Here is a 20,023-nt window from a genome sequence, read left to right as displayed (position 1 = left end):
CAATAAGCAGCAAGTGCAGGATATAGGTATAAATAATAAAATAAAAATTAAATTAAATTAAATTAAATGTGGTACTTATCGTTGATACTATTCAGGACTGGAGTAGCTTCTCAGCCAATATGCATAGGATTTAAAATAGAGTAGTGTTTTTTTTTTTGTCTGTGAGCGTGTGATATGATTGGCCCGCACTGTGTTCGGTTGCCTGTTTTCCGCGGCACATCCAGGCATCTGTGATTATCCTCTCACGGCCACAGAGGGAGCTTTTCTCACTCTGTCTGCGATAATGAGGGAGAGACTCGCAATGCCCTCAAGTCATTTCCTTTCTCCTCCCCCTTCTCCTCTCTTTCACTCTATCACTCATTCTTCACCGGCATCATGACTTCACTCCTCCACACGTCTCAGTTCCTGCTCCACTATTTCATCTGTGATTATGGCTGTAATGACAGCTGCAGCTTTTTGTTTAGATGTGTCTTCACTGTTTTGTTTAGGAATGCACCATGTAGCAAATTTTCCATTTAAAGATATTTTTTTATGTAGTTCACAGACAGGCTTTATCCACTAAATGATATGCTTTGTTTTCTTTTAAATACCTAGAATTAAACTATAACAGCCGTTTTTCTGTACTCATTTTTAAACAAAATCTGTGGTTAACTGTGGAATGGTAAAACATAAAATAAGTTACATATTGCTGAGTACCACAGTTGTGGCTGAAAGCATAATTACATTAGACAAAATGTTTCATAAATGAACACATGGAGTGCATAACTTTGTGAATATCTTTGTATAATTCTGCAACGCTTTCTGATTCTGTTTTTGCCTTTATTTTGGATGCTGTAGTACTGTTAAAACTTCATTAGTCAGTACAATTCTCTAGAAAGCTAATCTGGATGTGATTTGCTATGTTGGTCCACTAGCTAGACCAGCACTAACCAGTTTAAATCAGCAATTCATGCTTGTCATTTCAGTAGGGAATATATATTTTTGTACTTTATTGATCTGTGCTCTTCTATTACCAGGTGAAGGACTGTACATCTGTTGAGACCTCCACCTTGCGGACTGATCTGATCATCGGGCTGCAGCAGCTGTCATGGATCTAAAGGAGCGCAGACACCGTACACTGACCCATGCCCGCTGTGGGAAAGATTTCCAGTTCACCACCTCCTCTCTGGACCACGACGAATGTCGTGTACCCACCCAGAAATCCTACAGCTCCAGCGAGACCCTGAAGGCTTTCGATCATGAGTCACGCCTGCATTATGGGGGATGTGTGGCTGACCTGGTGCATCATGAAGCAGATGAGTTCACCAGACAAGGAGGTAAAAACACACAAATATACCACAAAGCATAGACGTGCTCATATATACAGCACATTTGCAACACAGAATTGGTAAATATACAGGGTTCAGCTCTAAATTATGATATACAGTATTTATTTATTTTTATACTACGGGGCTGTTGAATGGTTGAATCCGATTGGCTGACGAAGGTTCTAATGGTGTGCATTATTTTCAGGGAAATGCATGGCGAATATAGTTCCAGGCAGCACTAGACCACATTACATGTCTATATCACAGTTATTTCAGTTATTTCAAAGGTCCTAGCCCAAAACCCACAACTACACCTGCCAAACAAATGAATACAGTAAACGATATGATAAAAACGACAGATTATTTCCATGTTTTTGCCACAAAATTACGTTTTATTATGTAAGGAAAGCAGATACTCTATTTCTCCCACTCTCTCTCCCTTACAGCACAGACGTTAGCATATACGCTAATGTTGTTAGCGCTGTTCTGACGATTGAAAACTTAAAAACTATATGAAATTTCTCACAAGGTAACAACAGCGTGGTTTTGCCTGTCTGTCGGTCTGTATAAGCTTCATTATAAACTGCATTTGTTTGCTATCAATGGCTCAAGTGTTGTTACTAGGTCTAAAATGACGTTTTGGAATTAGCAACAAAGGTGTTGGATGAGCTGTGTAAGAAATGAATCCTACTCACAATAGCATTTTAAGGACAAAAACCGGACGAATGTCTCTGATCGATGTCTTGAGGTGTGGTAACCATAGTATAAGCAGAATAATTGACTTTGGTTCGTTGAATTCTATGCATACCCGAGGCCCGTTGTCAATTATTCCTTACATATAGATGTTTTTCCTGAATGTGGAAGTCACTGCTGACTCTTAACCCAAAGAATGCTATGCATTTCCGGTCTCCAGTGTTTCTACCCTGGTGAAAAAAACAGCTAAAACCAGCCTAGGCTGGTTGGGTAGTTTTAGCTGGTCAACCAGCCTGGTTTTAAGCTGGTCATAGCCATAAGACCAGCCTGGCCTTGGGTGTGCATTATTTTTGTAGAATTCAACAGACCGAAGTCAATTATTCTGCTTATACTACGGTTACCACACCTCAAGACATCGATCAGAGACATTCGTCCGGGTTTTGTCCTCAAAACACTATTATGAGTGAAACCACCAGCTAAAACCAGCCTGACCAGCCTGGCCAGGCTGGGAGACCAGCTAAAACCAGCTACCACCAGCCAACCAGCCTAGGCTGGTTTTAGCTGTTTATCTCAGCAGGGTATTCGAAGTAGCATATATGGCTGTTAATCTAATGTTAAACCTATTAAAATGTTTTTAAAAAGCACATGGCTTTATAGCGCCATCACTTTGCAATGTCGCAATGACCGTCGTCTGTCAATGCCTCACTCCTCAAAGTTTAATGAGTGTGTAAATGACACGAAGATGCCGATGACCTATGGAGACTGGAACAGAAGAGCATCCAATCTGACGTTAGAATTCGTAATACCGGCGCTCATCGTTTACTCTATAAAATGGATAGTTTCAGTCCTTGATTCTGATTGGTTGAGCTGCGTTCTAAGCTGTTGTAAGTTACTCTACAAACATACACCTTTGTTATGTTTGTGTGTTGCTCAGCAACCACTTTGTTGCAACCACAACCGTTTCTGAGGAACTACATTGTTTGGCAGAAGAATGATGTTTTTATTAATATCATTACACTGTATTTGCTCTGTTTAATTTTGTGAAACCTTACTACGTATGTGGAATTTTATAAAAGCAATAAGCCCCAGTGTATTTATAACAGCTAAGGGGGTTTTAGGCACACCGCTTCGCATTATACCTAACAATGCCCCTTAGCTGTTATAAATTTACTGTAAACCACAGCTTCTTGTGGCTTATTGCTTTAATTTGCTTACTGTTTTGACAAAAAAAACAATACTTTTATATATTAAGGATCCATTCAGTTGACAGAAAGACATTTATAATGTTACAAAAGAATTGATGCTGTTCTTTGGTACGTTCTATTGGAGAAGCTGGAAAAAATATCTTTATTTAACTGTTTTCAACATTGGTAATAAGAAGAAATGGAAGGTAATGATAAGAGAATGATTTCTCAAGAATCATGACAAAAATGGCTGCTGAAAATTCAATACAAAACAATAAATCAAAAAGAAAACATAGAAAACAAATATTAAAATAATATTATTGTAATGATTTTTTATTTTTGATCAAAAAATGGAAGGCCATTTCTGCCACTGAATAATAAATAAAAAAGGGTAATTCTGCTTTTTTTCTCACAATTCTGACTTTTTTTCTAACAATTGAGTTTGTATCTCACAATTCGGACTTTTTTCTCACAATTGTGAGATATAAACTCGCAATTGAGAGATATAAAGTCAGAATTGTGAGATATAAACCCTCAGTATGATATAAACTTGCAATTGCTAGTTATAAAGTCAGAATTGTGCGTTTATATCATTTATAGCATGCAATACTGATTTTAATGCAAGTTTATATCATACAATTCTGAAAAAAAAAGTATGAACTGTTTATATCTCACAGTTCTGACTTTATAACTCACAATTGTGAGCTAATATCTCATAATTTTGAGAAAAACAGTCAGAATTAGAGTATAAATATATAAATCTCATAAAGGTGGAAATGTTGTGCAATGTTTTAAAAGAAGATTTTTTTTTTTTTTAATTTTGTAAATATTCTGTTTTGCAATTTTCATAATAGTTCTGCCCTAAAAAGGCAACATACTCTAACTACACAAAAACAATGGCAGTGTATATTTACTTGTCTAGTAGAGCAATAACAGATTTAGACATATCAGGAATCATTCTGAAATCAGATCATGATTCACATTAGATTCTTGCACCAAGCTGGAGATTACCATGACTTCATTTCACTCTTATTTTAGGGTATATGCAGAGAAAATGTTAATGTGATGATAGTATGACTAGATGTTTTTGAACATGGAAATCTGTGCTTCTACATGTTAAGGTGTAAAACATAAAAGCAGGACAGTGTATTCAATTCCAGGCCATGTCACCAGTAGCTAATCCCTCTGCTCTGTGTTTACGCATACTGCTAGAGAGAAATGCAACCTGATCTCAGAGCAGTTACTTCAATTACAGGAAGTACCTCCAATTCCGCCTCCTGCTGCATCAAATGTGTCACCAATTCCCAGCAGACGTTTGCCAGCCTGATGCCACTGATCCGCCGTCACCTGTTCAGTCTTAGCCGTCTTATAACTTACGCCGGTCGACCCACTTCATGCCTCAGGCTGTAGACTTGTTGCCGACTCTATGCAGGGATGTTCGGCGCAGTGCCAAACTGCAGATGCATGCTAAAATAGCAGGAGACCTTTGATCGGTGCGAATCCAAATTGAAGGTGACTGGCTTACTAGCTCAGACTTGACTGATTGGTTCAGATGCAGTACCCCTTGTTTAATCTTTGTGCTTTACATCCCTTTTCGAACGTCTTTGATGATGCTAATAGGAGAAGTCAGCCTCCTCACCTGAGCCTGGCTAGAAAAGGAAGCAGTAGCAGGAAGTGCGAGCGAGTTCTGTCGAAATGCCGTGGCGTCATAATGAGCAGGCTGCCGCGGATCCGGAGCGAAGCCACGGATGGGTCATCTTTGAAAAAGGCAGTGTCAGGCTTGCGAGTCGTCCTCTGCGTGAGCCGCTGCCGGTGCCGCATTGATTGCACCGAAATGGATTTCAACTCGATGTCATTGATCACAGCCAGAGCGTGTTTTCAGAGCGAAAGAGGGAGACAAACCCGCTGGAGAGATTGCAGCCTTTTTTTCTCTCCCTCCATTCAACTGTTTCTTGCCACAGCACTTAGCCACTGACAACAGATCCCAGAGCTCTCGCAGCCCGGGGTGGAGTGGCCTGCGCTCCCTCGGGGACGTGCGGTGACAGCGACAGTGAGCAAGAATTATGGGTAGGTGTAGAGAACTGGATGGAGGGAGGACAGAGAGACAGACTGACAGGCGCAGCGGCTGTGGAGCAGCAGAGAGTTGGTGGCCGTCAGATTGATGCCGCTCGGCTACTTAAGGCGATAGCGGCTCACTGACTGCAGATGCATCCGTGGGAAGTGTTGCCACGGGAGACTAACAGTGTGCAGGGGCCATATGTAACAGCACTCAAAGGGCACTGCCAAATTACGCTCCTCTCTCCCGCTCGCTCACGGAGTCATCACGGCCCACGTTAACGCTTGCGTGGAGAGGAAGCAGAATATTACTTTTCAACTTTTTAAGAGAGCTATTTTCTGTCCGAATGAACAGTCCAACCTTTCACTACGACTCCATTTGGTGTTTGTGGACGCCCGTGATCCTAATGCTCCTCAGAGTCATGCTGAGAGCAGATTTGACTCTTAATGCTCTACACTTTAAGTCTCTTTGCTCTGTGGGATACGAGGGCACGCTCACAGGTCAGGATTGTCGATCAGACAACATTAATACTGTACTTAAAGCATTCATAGAGTACTTTTTTGCATATGCTATACTTTTTGTATCTTGTAGGGATACACGGTACCATTGCTGCTATCACTCTATTTATTCATTTGTGATACTGGATACTTAATTGGTCATGCTCGTTTCCAGTTTCTATTTTGCTGTCATCTAAAAGCCCTTTTACACTGCAGGAACCTTTCCCAGGAACTAGGGACTTTGGGGCGGTACTTGGTGTGTTTCCACCGCAGGAACCAGGATCTAAATAAAGTTCCGGGTAGAAATTTGCTCCCTACTCGTGAGGTAGTACTTTTTTTTTTCTTTTTTTTATAAATGTCCAGAGCTTTCGGGGTGTGGGACTTAGGCGTGGAACATGCTGATTGGTTGAGTTTACGCAGCAATTTCAACCACCATTTATTCGCATAATTTTCTAAATATTACTGTTATTGTGTCATGAAATGTAGTTTTAAGTATTTCAGGCAAGAATATAGTTGTTTAAAGCTCAAATTTGTGGTTTATTTATAAAGACAGTGCCTTTTTGAAAATGTGCCTCACCGATTTCGGAGATGTGAGCTCCAGGCGAACACTGGGCGCTCAGTGCTCATGTATCCAGCTGAGAGCGCCTCACCTTGGCTAGTCCTTCTGACATTTACCGCTAACGCTGATGTTTCTGTAGAAGTTAAACATGAGATAAAATTTGTTTTGGGTAAATCTAACAGGTGTAATGCTGTTAAATCACTAGCCAACTTGGCGGGTTACTTTTCTTAAGTTATGTTCATTCATTAATTTCTTGGGGAAGTTTATGCAGGCCAAATCTGCGTATAGGTTTAGTGCAAATACTGAACTCACAAATTGGCATTATCGAGTATATTGCAAAAACCAAACAAAATACACCTACAGAAATGCATGCATATGCGACAATGTGATTCAATCTGGTAAGACTAAACTTAAAGTGCGCGTACACATTTAGTGCTTTTTTTCACTGCATGATTCAGACTTCAAAATGCATTAAGAACGATCACATATTTCAAGAAAAGGGGGCAGAAAATGTATATATTTATTTTTGTTTCAAATAGATAATCAATATCACACAAAAAAGAGTGCCCTTTTTTCTTTTAAAAATCTGCATGGTTACAAATGTTTTGATTTTTCAGTGAATCAATAAACAGTTCAATAAACGATAAGTTAATATCAAATATGCCACTGCAAAAGAAGAAAAACACAATGAAAATGAAAGTCGCACGAATTTAACATGCTCTTCAAATATGCTTCATTCTTTGTTAATGATTTTCAAAGAATCGTTTTCGCGAATCATGGATTGTGAATGCGTTGCCACAGCTTTCGCTTCGCAAAATTTCGTTTGCTGTTTTGGCACAAACCTCTAGTGGGGGCGGGCTTAACGGCGATCTAGAGTCTCTGATTGGCTAGTGAGCTTTTGATGGACAGTTGCTCTCTGACCTGGAAGCACAGACGGTGACGTCAGTGGCGCGCATATTGGAAAGTTGTTGGGGTGTGCAATACGTCGTGCTTTGTTTATATTAAGTATTAAAGTATGGTGAGTTTTTAATGCCTTTTCAGAAGAAGACGAAGGCGCCTAGCCTAAAGTTGATTTCTTCATAACAAATTTTTAGAAGAAGTTAAAAATTAAGGAATTAGCCTGTATGCAATAGATGGGGCAATAAGTTTTTTTTTTACTTGTGTTAGACTGCGGATCGAAATAAAATAATACTTGGTCAACTTTAAAAATGAGAGAATCACTGACATAGTTTAGGCTATTGACTGTATAAAAAAGAAACTATTTAAATTTGCAGCGTAAACTTATGAATTGAAAAAGCCAAGAAATAAATCACAACAATAGAGATTTTTCCTATCAAGAAAAACATTTGATAAATTTACAAAATTAATGCTGAATGATATATGACAGGGAACACTTGGTGTCAGTGACAAATATTAAATATTTAAAAAATCTTTGTGAAAACGAATGGCAATGACTGGTTCTTGGATTCTAAGATTATTATCTTTAGACACAGTCTGACACTTTTTTTTTTGCCATGAACAGACCCAGACCTACTGGGCACGATCCGTCTTCAAGACCAAATTCCATTCATGACAGTCCCGTAGCGTGTCGGCTTTAGTTTCACAAATGTATTATGTTTGGGACGCTAATCAGCCATTTTAACTGAAAGATGAAGGCGGTGATATTGATGTTGTCCACTAGATGGAGCCACATGATAAGGAATCTTGTAGGCCTAATATTTTTGAGTTCCCTTCGATCAGTGGGACTGACAGCTCGACATCAGTTTTTCCCAGTGAACTCATCTGGCCACAGCGCACATGTCCACTGTCTCTTTGACTATCTGAGATGAGCTCTGGCCCAGTGAACTAGCAGCATCACTTGATATATAGCTTTCTGATGAGCCAAACCTGATAACCTTACCTATTACTAATTTACCCTGCTCACAAACTGTTCAAAAACAGCTTAATTTGGATATTCTATAACCCTTTTTTATTTTGCCTCTGTCCCAACTTTTTTTTAGTGTGGTGTAGCCATCAAAATCAAAATTTGTTTATATTTACAAAATATATTTAAGTTGGTCAGTGAAACTTTGAAAATCTTTTCTTTGTACTTTTGTCAATTAAATAAAAGAGAATTATCAAATTTACAGATTCCTGATTTGTATTGCATTTTACAATTTGTTATTAAATGATTAAACATTTATCTGAAACATTACGTATTGTTCTTGTGATTTTTATTCATGCTGGAAAATGTATTAATTATTTAAAAAACATTGTGTCTATTTTGTATTTTTTAGTCATCAAAATAATTGGATAATAATATGAAAGTGTACTTTGATTTTTATTCTTAAGATTTTTTTCTATTGATCTAGTATTCTGACAATCCAAAACTTATGATTTCATTCTTAGCTTTATTCCATGTGCAAGGAGAGTACGAACAGTGCCTTCAGGTGATGAGATTTTAAAAACAAAATCAATAACTTTATTGTTTCACAGAAGAAAGAAAATAACAATAGGACTGAAATGAAATTAAAATGATTAGCCTATAGTGATTACTTGGTTTTGAAGTTCTTGATTTTCGTTAACTATCCCTTTAAGTAAAATGCAAATACATTCCTTTAAATTAAATAAAACACAAGGCTATATATTTAAGATATTGTTTTTATTACTTATGTTAAATAAACATGTTCATCTTTGATTTTTATTGTATGAAACTGGGGAAATTACAGCTGTGCTGACAATGTATTACAAATTCAACAAATCTAACAGAGACATATCCTGTGCTTCCAGGTCAGAGAGCTACTGTCCATCAAAAGCTCATTAGCCAATCAGAGTAGATCGCTGTTAAGCCCGCCCCCACGAGAGGTTTGTGCCAAAACAGCAAACGAAAATTTGCTAAGCGTAAGCGAAAGCTGTGGCAACGCATTCAGAATCCATGATTCGCGAAAACGATTCTTTGAAAATCATTAACAAAGAATGAAGCATATTTGAAGAGCATGTTAAATTCGTGCGACTGAGTTCATTTTTTCATTTTCATTGTGTTTTTCTTCTTTTGCAGTGGCATATTTTTGATCGTTTCTTGGAAAGTTACGTTCAGTTTAATAAAGTTACGTTCAGTCTTATTGGCACAAAAATAATCCCATAGGACTCGAGACTGCCGAATGCTATCTGGCATTGCCCGCTTCGGATCTGTTCCTCTTCGTGGTCGCCCCATATGCTTAACTACCAGCGGAGCTAACTGATAGATTAAACTCTTGCCGTATCCAGTCGGCAAAACAGCAAAAAGTCCTTCTTGCAAAGGAACGATTCGAGCGCGGTTTTCTGTTCCTCTTTTAAATGAAAAGCCAAGTCCAACTCGGTCATTGTAGCCGTTTCAAACAACTGGTTTTCATCTGTAGATCTCTTTCTATGTTTACTAATTATTCCGGACGTCGCAGCGCTGTCGTCATCAGCTTAGCTCGCCTCTGGCCCGCCTACATCAGATACACCTATTTGATTGGTTCCCAGAATTGCTTACGTATTGCAGTAACATGCATCATTGCTCGATACCAGAGTGTCTTGCAGAGACAATTCAAATTGTGCTCTCGCGAGACCTCTGGATTTCCAGGGTGCAGCATTTCCATTTTAGTGTGGACTATCCCTTTAAGTAATTTGCAATTAGTTGTTAGGAGTGGCATTTTAGCCAGAACAGTGGAAAATTGCATTTAATCAGTCAAAATGGTTGTAAATGACATAGTATTGAATTGATGAGGTGAGGTGGATTCCTAATATCCCTTGCTTTGATTATAATTGATCCAGCCACTTATTTCTATAAACAGATGTGTTAGACGTCTCAGTAATGGCCCCTCTTAGGTGAAAATGAAAACTGAGCTGGGCTCTTTGGCTCACCGATGGCTCAAGCGTATGGTCCAGCTGCGAGCAGTAGGGCAGTAGATCGAATGTTCCATCACTCTCCGCCCCTCTATGTCTTCACACCCCTGCAGGGGCACATCTGCGTCTTCAGAGGCACATCTGTGTCTGCACAGGCTGTCAGTAGAGACGGCCCGTCCTGCAACACTGTCGACTGCAGCAAGCTTTTTATTTCATAGCTGTATGCTTCTGTTGCTCCTTAGCATTTGTCTTCGGGACACCAAAAAGTGAGGCTAATTTAACTTGTTATTATAAATAACATGGTAAAAAACTTTTTGATCAATTGACAGCCCTACCTGACTGCATTAAATGTGCATCTGGGGTTTTTATAGACTGTCATCACTTGTCACGCCACACAGAATGACAATTAGTTGCTGAACTAATGAGTTTCACATCAGGAGCTTTAGCGGTCCCTCAGGGTGTTTGTTTGTATCCAGTTTGATCCTGGATTTGTGTGTTGGTTCTTGTCCCGAACGTCACAGGCTCTGTTGTGGATTTTAGCGGACCACGGCACCCTGCCTAACCCCTAATTCCTACTTTATGAGCTAACTAAAACAAGCTGATAGCTTGCGCGTGGTATACAAAGAGAAGCAAGTAGATCTAGAAGATTCTGTTTAGGCGCCCCTCAGCAGTTCGTTTGTGACATTGTACTCAACTTTTCCCAATCCGTCCCTTTCTCATCACCCCACAGCTGCTGTTTTGATCTGGAATTAGCTGTCAAGTGACACATTTCATTGATTATTTTACTTGGTTGATTCTGTGCTTTGTTCGTGTATCGCAATAAATCTAGGCATGAAAAGATCAAAGGGAGAACAAAAGACCTGGCGGGTATTAAAAATAAAAGACTGTGAGATTAAATGCAGTCTCTTCCTCTCTGTCTTTCTGTCTCTCGCTGTCCTCGTCACATTCTATTTGTCATTGCCCTGTAGCCTCGTCCACTCTCCCAAACACCCTGAAACTCTTTTCACATCAACCTTGAGACAGCTGAGAGTTTTCTTGTTTGCTCATTGATGGCTTGGGAATTGGTTTCAAGTGTCCCTGAAGCTTCCAGGCGCCTCCTCTGTCTGTAACTGCTCATCAAGGCATACAAGCAAAGCAGCTCATTTCAAGGCAAAGATTTGTACACCCCAAGTATTTAATTGGAAAAATTTAACCGCATGACATTAGTTTATCAAATAGCAACATTTTCACTTTGTCTTATTTTACTAGACATTACTATCACTAGAGTATGATTTTTAGTTTTTATTTGTTATAATAAGTAATATAATAAAAAATTTAAAATATTTACTATTATAAAAAATAGATTTATTATTATTATTATTAAAAAATTGTATAATAATGTGTGCGTGTAAGGGGTAACACTTTACTATAAGATTCTATTAGTTAATGTTAGTTAATGTATTAACTAACATGAACAATACATTTGATTTTAATAATGCATTAGTAAATGTCAAAATAAACATCAGCTAAGATTAATAAATGCTGTAGACGTGCTGTTCATTCTTAGTTCATGTTAACTAAAGTTGTTAACTAATGAACCTTATTGTGAAGCAAGTAAATGATGTGCACGATATTAATTAAATCTTTATTTATTTAAGTACTTGTGCTAATTCTCTGGCAAAACCTTGATGTGTCAACTCTGTCACTCACTTGCAACATTAGAAAAACAAACTTGTCAAGTACAAAATTTAGCTTAACACCTAAAGATATTCTGTCTTACTGTGCTATCGGTTAAACAGATTGAGCTGGAAATCTTTTGAAACTCTCCTGTAGGCTCAGTTCATTAACTCACTCAAGTGTAGGATAAATATTTGACACATTATTTTTGTATCTCACTGTGTGGCACGTATTGAGTGATAGGCAAGGAAAAACATGCATTTTGTGAAAAGCTTAAACAGAAGGAGATTACACCCAAACATAAGTGAAAATTTATGAACAGAGTAATCTAGTATCTATGTATGCATATCTTTATGTATTTACTATTTATCTATCTCTCTGTCTGTCTGTTTTTTTTTTTCTTTTTTTTTTTTCTCCAGTTTCATAGTGTTTTGTTCCAGCACTCAGAATCAGCGCAATACATTTAACATTTACAGTGCTTGGTATTTGGACAGTCTCCGCTCACTGCTGATCTTAGGTTGTACGTATATGCCAGCAGGCTTACAATAATTGCATTAACACGTCCCTTAATCTTTTAAGAATTTAATATGGCATATTCTTGCTGAAAGCCTTTAATCTGTTCTGGAATCTCTCAAGGCAAATGCACGTTATGATCACAGCCAACATTGTTTCATTAGGTTATCTTGATTCCGATCAAGGCTGAATCATTATTTAATCATACATGCATATCTATACATGGCCTCAGCTGTTTAGTCCAAAGAACATTGTTATTTTTTTGGTAGCAAATACTATTTATACTGCTATTTTTACTACTGCTACTACTACTACAAATTAAAAACAGCAACAGTGTTTTGTAGCAGAATGTTTTGTGTGCAGGGTAGGTTTTGGGTAAGAGGATAGAAAATACAGTTTTTACAGTATAAAAAAAACATTGTCTATGCATTAGACTCCATGGAACGTCCCATAATGAGAAGTGCCAAACCCTTCACAAATAGCCTAGATGATTAGTTTACTTCCAGAATAAACATTTCCTGATAATTTACTCACCCCCATGTCATCCAAGATGTTCATGTCTTTCTTTCTTCGGTTAAAATGAAATTAAGGTTTTTGAGGAAAACATTTCAGGATTTCTCTCCATATAGTGGCATATGAAGTATCAACGGGTTTAAGGTCCAAATTGCAGTTTCAAAGCAGTTTCAAAGGGCTCTACACAATCCCAGCCGAGGAATAAAGGTCTTATATAATGAACCGATTGTCATTTTCTAAAAAAAAATTACAAATTTATATACTTTTTAACCACAAATACTCATCTTGCACTCGCTTCGCGACTTCACGCGTCACGTTGTAAAGGTCACATGCTAAAATCTGTAGGATAGGTAAACTCATCTAATCTCAGTTTCTCCTCCAACTTCAAAATCGCCCAACATTGTCGTTTTACCTTTTTTTGTAAAGGGCATTTGACTTCCTTTGAACATTCACTTTCTAAACACTGGGCCGGTACTTCTGCCTATGTCACGTGTGACCTTTCTAACATGATTACGTAATGCAGGAAGATGAGCAAGTGCAGGATGAGCATTTGTGGTTAAAAAGTACACTGCCCTCCAAAAGTTTGAAAACACCTTCAAAAAGTGGGGTTTTGGACAATATTGGCATGAATCCTTTTTAATTTGTGATAATTTTGCACTGACAACAAACTACGAAAACATATTTTATTGCATAAACAGTTTAAACTGAGAAAAAACTTCCACCATATCCACCATTAGCAGCTATTACAGCTTTGCATAATCTGGGCATTCGAGCTTTCAGTTTATTCAAACATTGACTTAATATATTACTCCAAGCCTCCTGAAGAATTGCCCAAAGACCTGGGCCAAGTTTAAACCACTAACCAGCCATTACAGCTGGCAAAGGGGCATGTCTGACTTTGACATGTATATATTGGCATTATTATGTAATCAAAATGAAAATTATTACTGCTGGTCTTCAATGATAATGTCAACATACTTTAATGTATTTGCACCAAAACATGATAAGGGTATATATATATGCAGTCAAGCCCGACATTTTTCATACCCCTGGCAAATTCTGACTCTAATTAATTCTAATTATTCATACCCTTCTCAATAATAAATAGAAAAACCTTTATTGGCTATTACAGCAATCAAACGCTTCCTATAATTTCTGACCAGCTTTTTGCATGTCTCCACTGGTATTTTTCCCCATTCATCTTTAGCGATGAGCTCCAACTCTTTCAGGTTGGAGGGTCTCCTTGCCATCACCCTGATCTTTAGCCCCCTCCACAGATTCTCAATTGGATTTAAGTCAGGACTCTGGCTGGGCCACTGAAAAACGTTAATGTTTTTGTCTGCTAACCATTTCTTTACCACTTTTGCTGTGTGTTTTGGGTCGTTGTCATGCTGAAATCTCCACTGGTGCCCAAGGCCAATTGCTCCTTTTTCATGGTGCCAGGTGATTAAGATGCTTTAGAACATCATGGACTATTTGTAATGGTATAGAACTTTGGATTTTCCCATAGACTGTGACAGTTTGCAAAGGGTATGAATAATATTGGACATGCTACTTTTTGTTCAAATGTAAATAAAAAAGCTGAGAAATATTTTTTTTTCCACAATGATGCCTCTTGTACATCATCTTATTATCTTTTGGGAGAAGCCTGTGTCATTTCCGGTCAAAAAAAAAACAAACAAAAAAAAACTTGCTGGTTGAATAAAAGTAACTTTAAGTCAGAATTTGCCAGGGGTATGAATAATTTCGGGCTTAACTGTATATCTATATTTTTTTTTAGAAAATGGCCGCTTGTTTCGCTACATAATACCCTTATTTCTCAGCTGGGATCATGTAGAACTCTTTGAAGCTGAATTGAAACCGCAATTTAGACCTTCAACCTGTTTATCCCTATTAAAGTTCACTATATGGAGAAAAATCCTGGAATGTCATCCTCGAAAATTGGAATTTCTTTTCAACTGAAAAAAGACAGACATGAACATCTTGGATGACATGGGGGTGAGCAGGAATGTGAACTAATCCTTCAATATTAGAATAGCTTGCAGGATTGGCAGGGTCCATTAAATGTAAAAAGTAAAAAATTGTGACTTTCTGAATGAATCAATGTTCAAAGCTGCAGTAAAATAACTATAAATACACACCTGTGAGCTCTATATTAAAGCTAATATATTGCTTGGCAACCACAAACAACTTATGGATAGAATAATTTACAGTAGCTTTCTGGTTATGTCCCTGTTGGTCTCAGTCTTACCTCAGAACACCATGGCAAATCACTGTAGTCGCAGTGGTTGGCTGAGACGTCTAATAAAGGAGCTTACCATGGCATCAGGGCACCAGATCCAAAAAGACAAGTCTCAGTGGGCAGTCTGAGCCCTGAAGGCCATCAGGGGGTCAGCTGGTACTTAATAGCACTCATGATATGCTGGTTAAACTCACAGTTTGGACAGCTGTGACACCTCTTCTGACACCAGCCTGCCAAGCTCTGTCTAATTGCAGATGGCATTCCCTGTATCTCTGAGGCTGTTGTTTTATCCCTCCGTAGGAATGATTCTTTTAATTATTAAATGTTTGGTACAGTATACCGTGGCTAAGTGGCTGCAATTTGGGGCGCTTTTGCCCTTGGGTTCAATTATGGAACTGCGCTGCTGAGCGCAGGGTATTTAATACTTTGTCAAATCCAGTCTTATAAAGCATCTCGCTCAGCGCCTGGAGACTCTCCATAAACCATTCAGACATTTCCCATGTTTTTTTTCAGAGGTTAAAATGACACTTTGTGTAATGAGTAGCGAGCTTGTGGTGTAATGGGAAATACTGAAGGTCTCATAAATTAGAGATACGTTTTGGTGCTCTCTCGTTTGATTAGTAAATACAGCTCTAGCTATTATACGAGTGTAATGGAGTGCCAAATGCAGACAGATGTTACGATAAAGTTGTCACCGCAAATTTACAAACTGTTAACCAGATGCCACCAATGGGACCCCAACTCGAATGGCAAAAAAATATATACTCACCCTCTTAGCACTCCCTAAGGATTCAGATCTGGTCTTCAAACATGTCAGGCTTTTGCAGCATGTGCAATGGTGTTAATACCAAGGGCTTTTGTCAGGTGGTTTACGAGAAACAAAATGGCTCCCCGTGGGGTCAGATCTATTTCTGCGGCCCAATTAAAAGGTGTTGAGTGGTCGTGCGGCGCAGGTGGCTCACATGGGGCAGGGCGTTTGACACTGAGGGCCCTGTTCTTGCTTAGCTGTTAACTCTACGTCCCAACATTAATGGGGGCCCTAATGATGTGCTATGCATCTCGGGAACAAAGTACGCTGCGAAAACTCACCGGACACCCACTGCTGAGCGTAAACCCTCTCAATTAACACCCTGCCCTTCTGAGACCACCGATGTTAGCATGCCACCTACAGCGCCTGCACGCCCCACGCACGATCTGATGTCACAAGCACAGGTAGGAGGCTCTGAATCAGTGCGCTATATGTGATCCTCACACGTTCAGCTAAGAAGAAGCGGCGGTTTCCTGCCCGGTATCTGCAGTGTTGGGAAACGTTATTTTTACAGTAAGGTGTTAAAATATTGCGCATTTACTTATAAAAGTAACTAGCCGTGTCACATCTTGACATTTTATACTGAACATGTTTCTAGGTACTTTTTTCTTTTTTTCAGCATTAGGTGAGAAAGAGCTTGTGTATTTTTAAATTCAGTCCTGTCAAAATGAAAGCCAAGTGATATAAAGTTAAAGGAGTAGTTCACTTCCAGAGCAAAAGTTTACAGATAATGTATTCACCCCCTTGTCATACAAGATGTTTATGTCTGAAATTATGTTTTTTGAGGAAAACATTTCAGGATTTCGCTCCATATAATGGATATGTATGGTGCCCCCAAGTTTGAACTTCCAAAATGCAGTTAAAATGTAGCTTCAAAGGTTCTAAATGATCCCAGCCAAGAAAGAATGGTCTTATCTAGCAAAATAGTTGGTAGTTTGTATACTTTTTAACCTCAACTGCTTGTCTTGTCTCATCTATGTGCATGCATAGTCTGTGTAATCCAGGTCAATATAGTTAGGGTATGTCGAAAAACTCTGAACTTCTTTTTTTCTTCACCTTCAAAATCACCCTTCATCACTGTTTTACCTTTTTTTATCTTCTTTGAATGTTTGCTTTTAAGCTTAATTTAAACTGCATTTTGGAAGTTCAAAATTGGGGGCACCATTGAAGTCCATTATATGGAGCTAATTCCTGAAATGTTTTCCTCAAGAAACATCATTTCTTATCGACTTTTTCTTATTTTGCTTTTTCATGAAGTGTTTTTTCAGACTATTGGAAAGAAAACACCCAAAAGACACTGTTAAGTGTTTCTTTTATTGCACTTTATCTATTTGTGTCAATAGATTTAAAATATAATACATATTTTTAAAGGCTGTTTTCTCAAAATGATTTTTTTTCTCCTACACTGAGCCATAAATCTTTAATAAAAAAATAAAAATAAAACTTACCATTTTTGTTCCTGTCTATATCCTGAAGGTTTTTATGGATGGATTTGCTCATATACAATTAGCTTGATTTTATACAACATTTTACTCCCCCAAAAATGGTCTGTTCACATATTTTCTGAATTATAGAGTTAAGTATAATGAGATTCCCAAAATCTTCGCTGTAAAAACATTTGACTATAATATGTCCTCTTGATCCAGTGTTTAGATTTTTGTACTAAACATGTATGTGAATTAGTGCATATTTCATTAAATAATGCCTAATTTGCATATTTAAACATCTAACATCTACCTAACATTTTAGAAAACTTGTAATACAAAAAATTGTTGCACTTATCAATGTAATCAATCAACTGAGTAAGGAAGGTGATAACTATTGGTTATTTATTTTTTTACTCACCTGCAGCTTTGGTAAGCATGTGTTAGGGACTTCTATTAAAAACATTTAAAAAAAAAAAACCCCACACCCTAAATAGTAGAAAAAGTTCCCTTTAGTAAAACTGCTTGTGTTAATAGACCTGAATCCAAAAATGCCGTAAAAATGAAATGTGTATGAATGGTGTGAATTAAAAAAGCTAACTGTTACTTCTATCTGTGGCAGGAGCTGATTTCCCATGGAGTGCAGCATTGCGTCAGTCAATTATGGAAAATCTGTATCTCTATCAAATGTAGGTGTAGCAGTCACAAGCAAGTGATGGAGAACCCAACTGCGTCTCCATAGCAATATAATTATAGAGCACTGCATTAACAAGTTGCTTGGAGAGCACAATACAGTGAGTGTTGAATAAGAGGCAGATCTGAACGGGTGCTGATTGATTAAAGGTGTCGTGGGTGTGTATGTGCGTGAGCTGAGAAAGCGAATGGACCTGGGAGTAGATATCTAGAGGGATGCAGAGCCAGCTGTGTCATTTCATTAATGGCGCCACAATCCCACGATCCACTCAATAGCGCACCTTGCCTAGAACCCAGCAGGCTGACCTTGATTTATGTCCTTTCTCTCTACACACCTTATTTTCCTCATATCAGGGTTTATTCGTCCTCATATTCTCCCTGTACACTGAAAAGAATTTGGTGTAGGCACAAATTTGGACTTTGAGGTTGCTTGTAAATTGCATTAATTTTAAAGAAATGGCAGGCGACTGTGAAAGTTTGTTTCTGCCACAGGATAAAAAATGAGATAATTGTGACTTTTTATCTCACAGTTCAGACATTTTCAGAATATATAAAAAAAAATCATGAAAAATCATAAGATGTTTTAAGAAAAATTTGTTTGAATTTCAAATGTGCACCTGAGAGTTTATAATTCACAATTCTGAGAAGAAAAGTCCAAATTGTGAAAAAATATATGCACAGATGTGAGCAAAAAAGTCTAATTTTTTTTTTTTAATTCAAAGGGGAAAAATTAAGTAAAAAATGTGAGATTTTGTAAAAAGTCAGAATTGTGAAGAAAAAGGAATTGTGGGATATTAAGTTGCAATTAACTTCTATTTTTTATTCCATGGCAGAAATAGGCTTCATATTAAATTAGTAGTTGTAGTTATTTTTACATTTACAGCATATACATTAGCTCTAAAAAGTATTTAGACACAGGATAAAAATATGAGATAATTGTGACTTTTTTATCTGACAGTTCAGACTTTTCAGAATATAAAAAAATCAGAATCTGATATAAATGCAAAAACATGAGATGTTTTAAGAAAAAAAGGTCTGAATTTCAAACTTGCACCTGAGAGTTTATAACTCATAATTGTGAAAAGAAAAGTCAAAATTGTGAAACAATAAATGCACAAATGTGAGCAAGGAAGTCTAAATGGCTATTTTTTAATTCCATGGTGGATAAAAAGAAAAATAATAATAATTACGAGATTTAAACTCAGAGGGGAAAGAATTAAGTCAAAAATGTGAGATTTTGTGAAAAGTCAGAATTGTGAGATAAAAAAGTTACAATTAACTATTTATTGCATGGCAGAAACAGGCTTCATATTAAATTAGTAGCAGTAGTAGTGGTATGTATTTATTATGTTTACAGCATATACATTAGCTCTAAAAAGTATTTAGACAGGATAAAAATATGAGATATTTGTGACTTTTTATCTCTCAGTTCAGACTTTTTTCAGAATATAAAAAAATCTGAATCTGATATAAATGCAAAATCATGAGATGTTTTAAGAAAAAAGGTATGTAGACACTTAATGCACACTTTAAAAAGTCTGAATGTCAAAACTCAGTTCACTTTTTTGGTATTTACTCAACCAAGTTGGTGTCATACAAAACCAAGATCTTTATGTGAAATTGGCTCTTTAAATAGATATAAATTAAATGTCACTCGATTTGATATTCGAACACAGTGACAATTATTCATCTTGAAATGTGGCAAGTTTCCAAATACATTTTGGATTCACTGCATGTCATTTCTCCTACATATTTAATGTAGGTGTGACGACTTAAAAATGGCGTACCCCACGCTTAACTTTTCTCAAAGTTTCTTTTAAAAAAGGTTAAGTTTCAATTTGTCAAGTGGCAGATTTAAATAAGATTCAGGCAGCGCTCGCTTATTCGCGCAGGTTCCCACAGAGTCCCATTTCCTCAGCGCATGCCTTCAGTAACAATAATAACCATCAGCCCACAGAACATGAACAAACATGCAGCACAAAGACGCTCTCTGGAGCAGGTCCATTACCCGCCATCATCAGTAGTGGGG

The 20,023-nt window shown here is 37.6% G+C and overlaps 1 protein-coding gene across 3 annotated transcripts in view; it reads left to right on the top strand.

Annotated features, from left to right (window-relative positions):
* The first annotated feature begins 1,022 nt into the window (after positions 1 to 1,022).
* Positions 1,023 to 20,023, top strand: part of tenm2a (teneurin transmembrane protein 2a) — a 311,956-nt gene continuing 292,955 nt past the window's right edge. For all 3 annotated transcript variants that reach the window (XM_073820005.1, XM_073820004.1, XM_073820006.1), the window contains exon 1: positions 1,023 to 1,316. In XM_073820005.1, the coding sequence (XP_073676106.1) occupies positions 1,088 to 1,316 (229 nt within the window). In that variant the 5' untranslated portion in view covers positions 1,023 to 1,087. The remainder of the gene's footprint in view (positions 1,317 to 20,023) is intronic.

The sequence above is a fragment of the Garra rufa genome, chromosome 16 (genome assembly GCF_049309525.1).
Source record: "Garra rufa chromosome 16, GarRuf1.0, whole genome shotgun sequence".
Taxonomy (NCBI): domain Eukaryota; kingdom Metazoa; phylum Chordata; class Actinopteri; order Cypriniformes; family Cyprinidae; genus Garra; species Garra rufa.
Note: the sequence above shows the minus strand (reverse complement) of the source record. Positions and strands in the feature narration are given on the sequence as shown.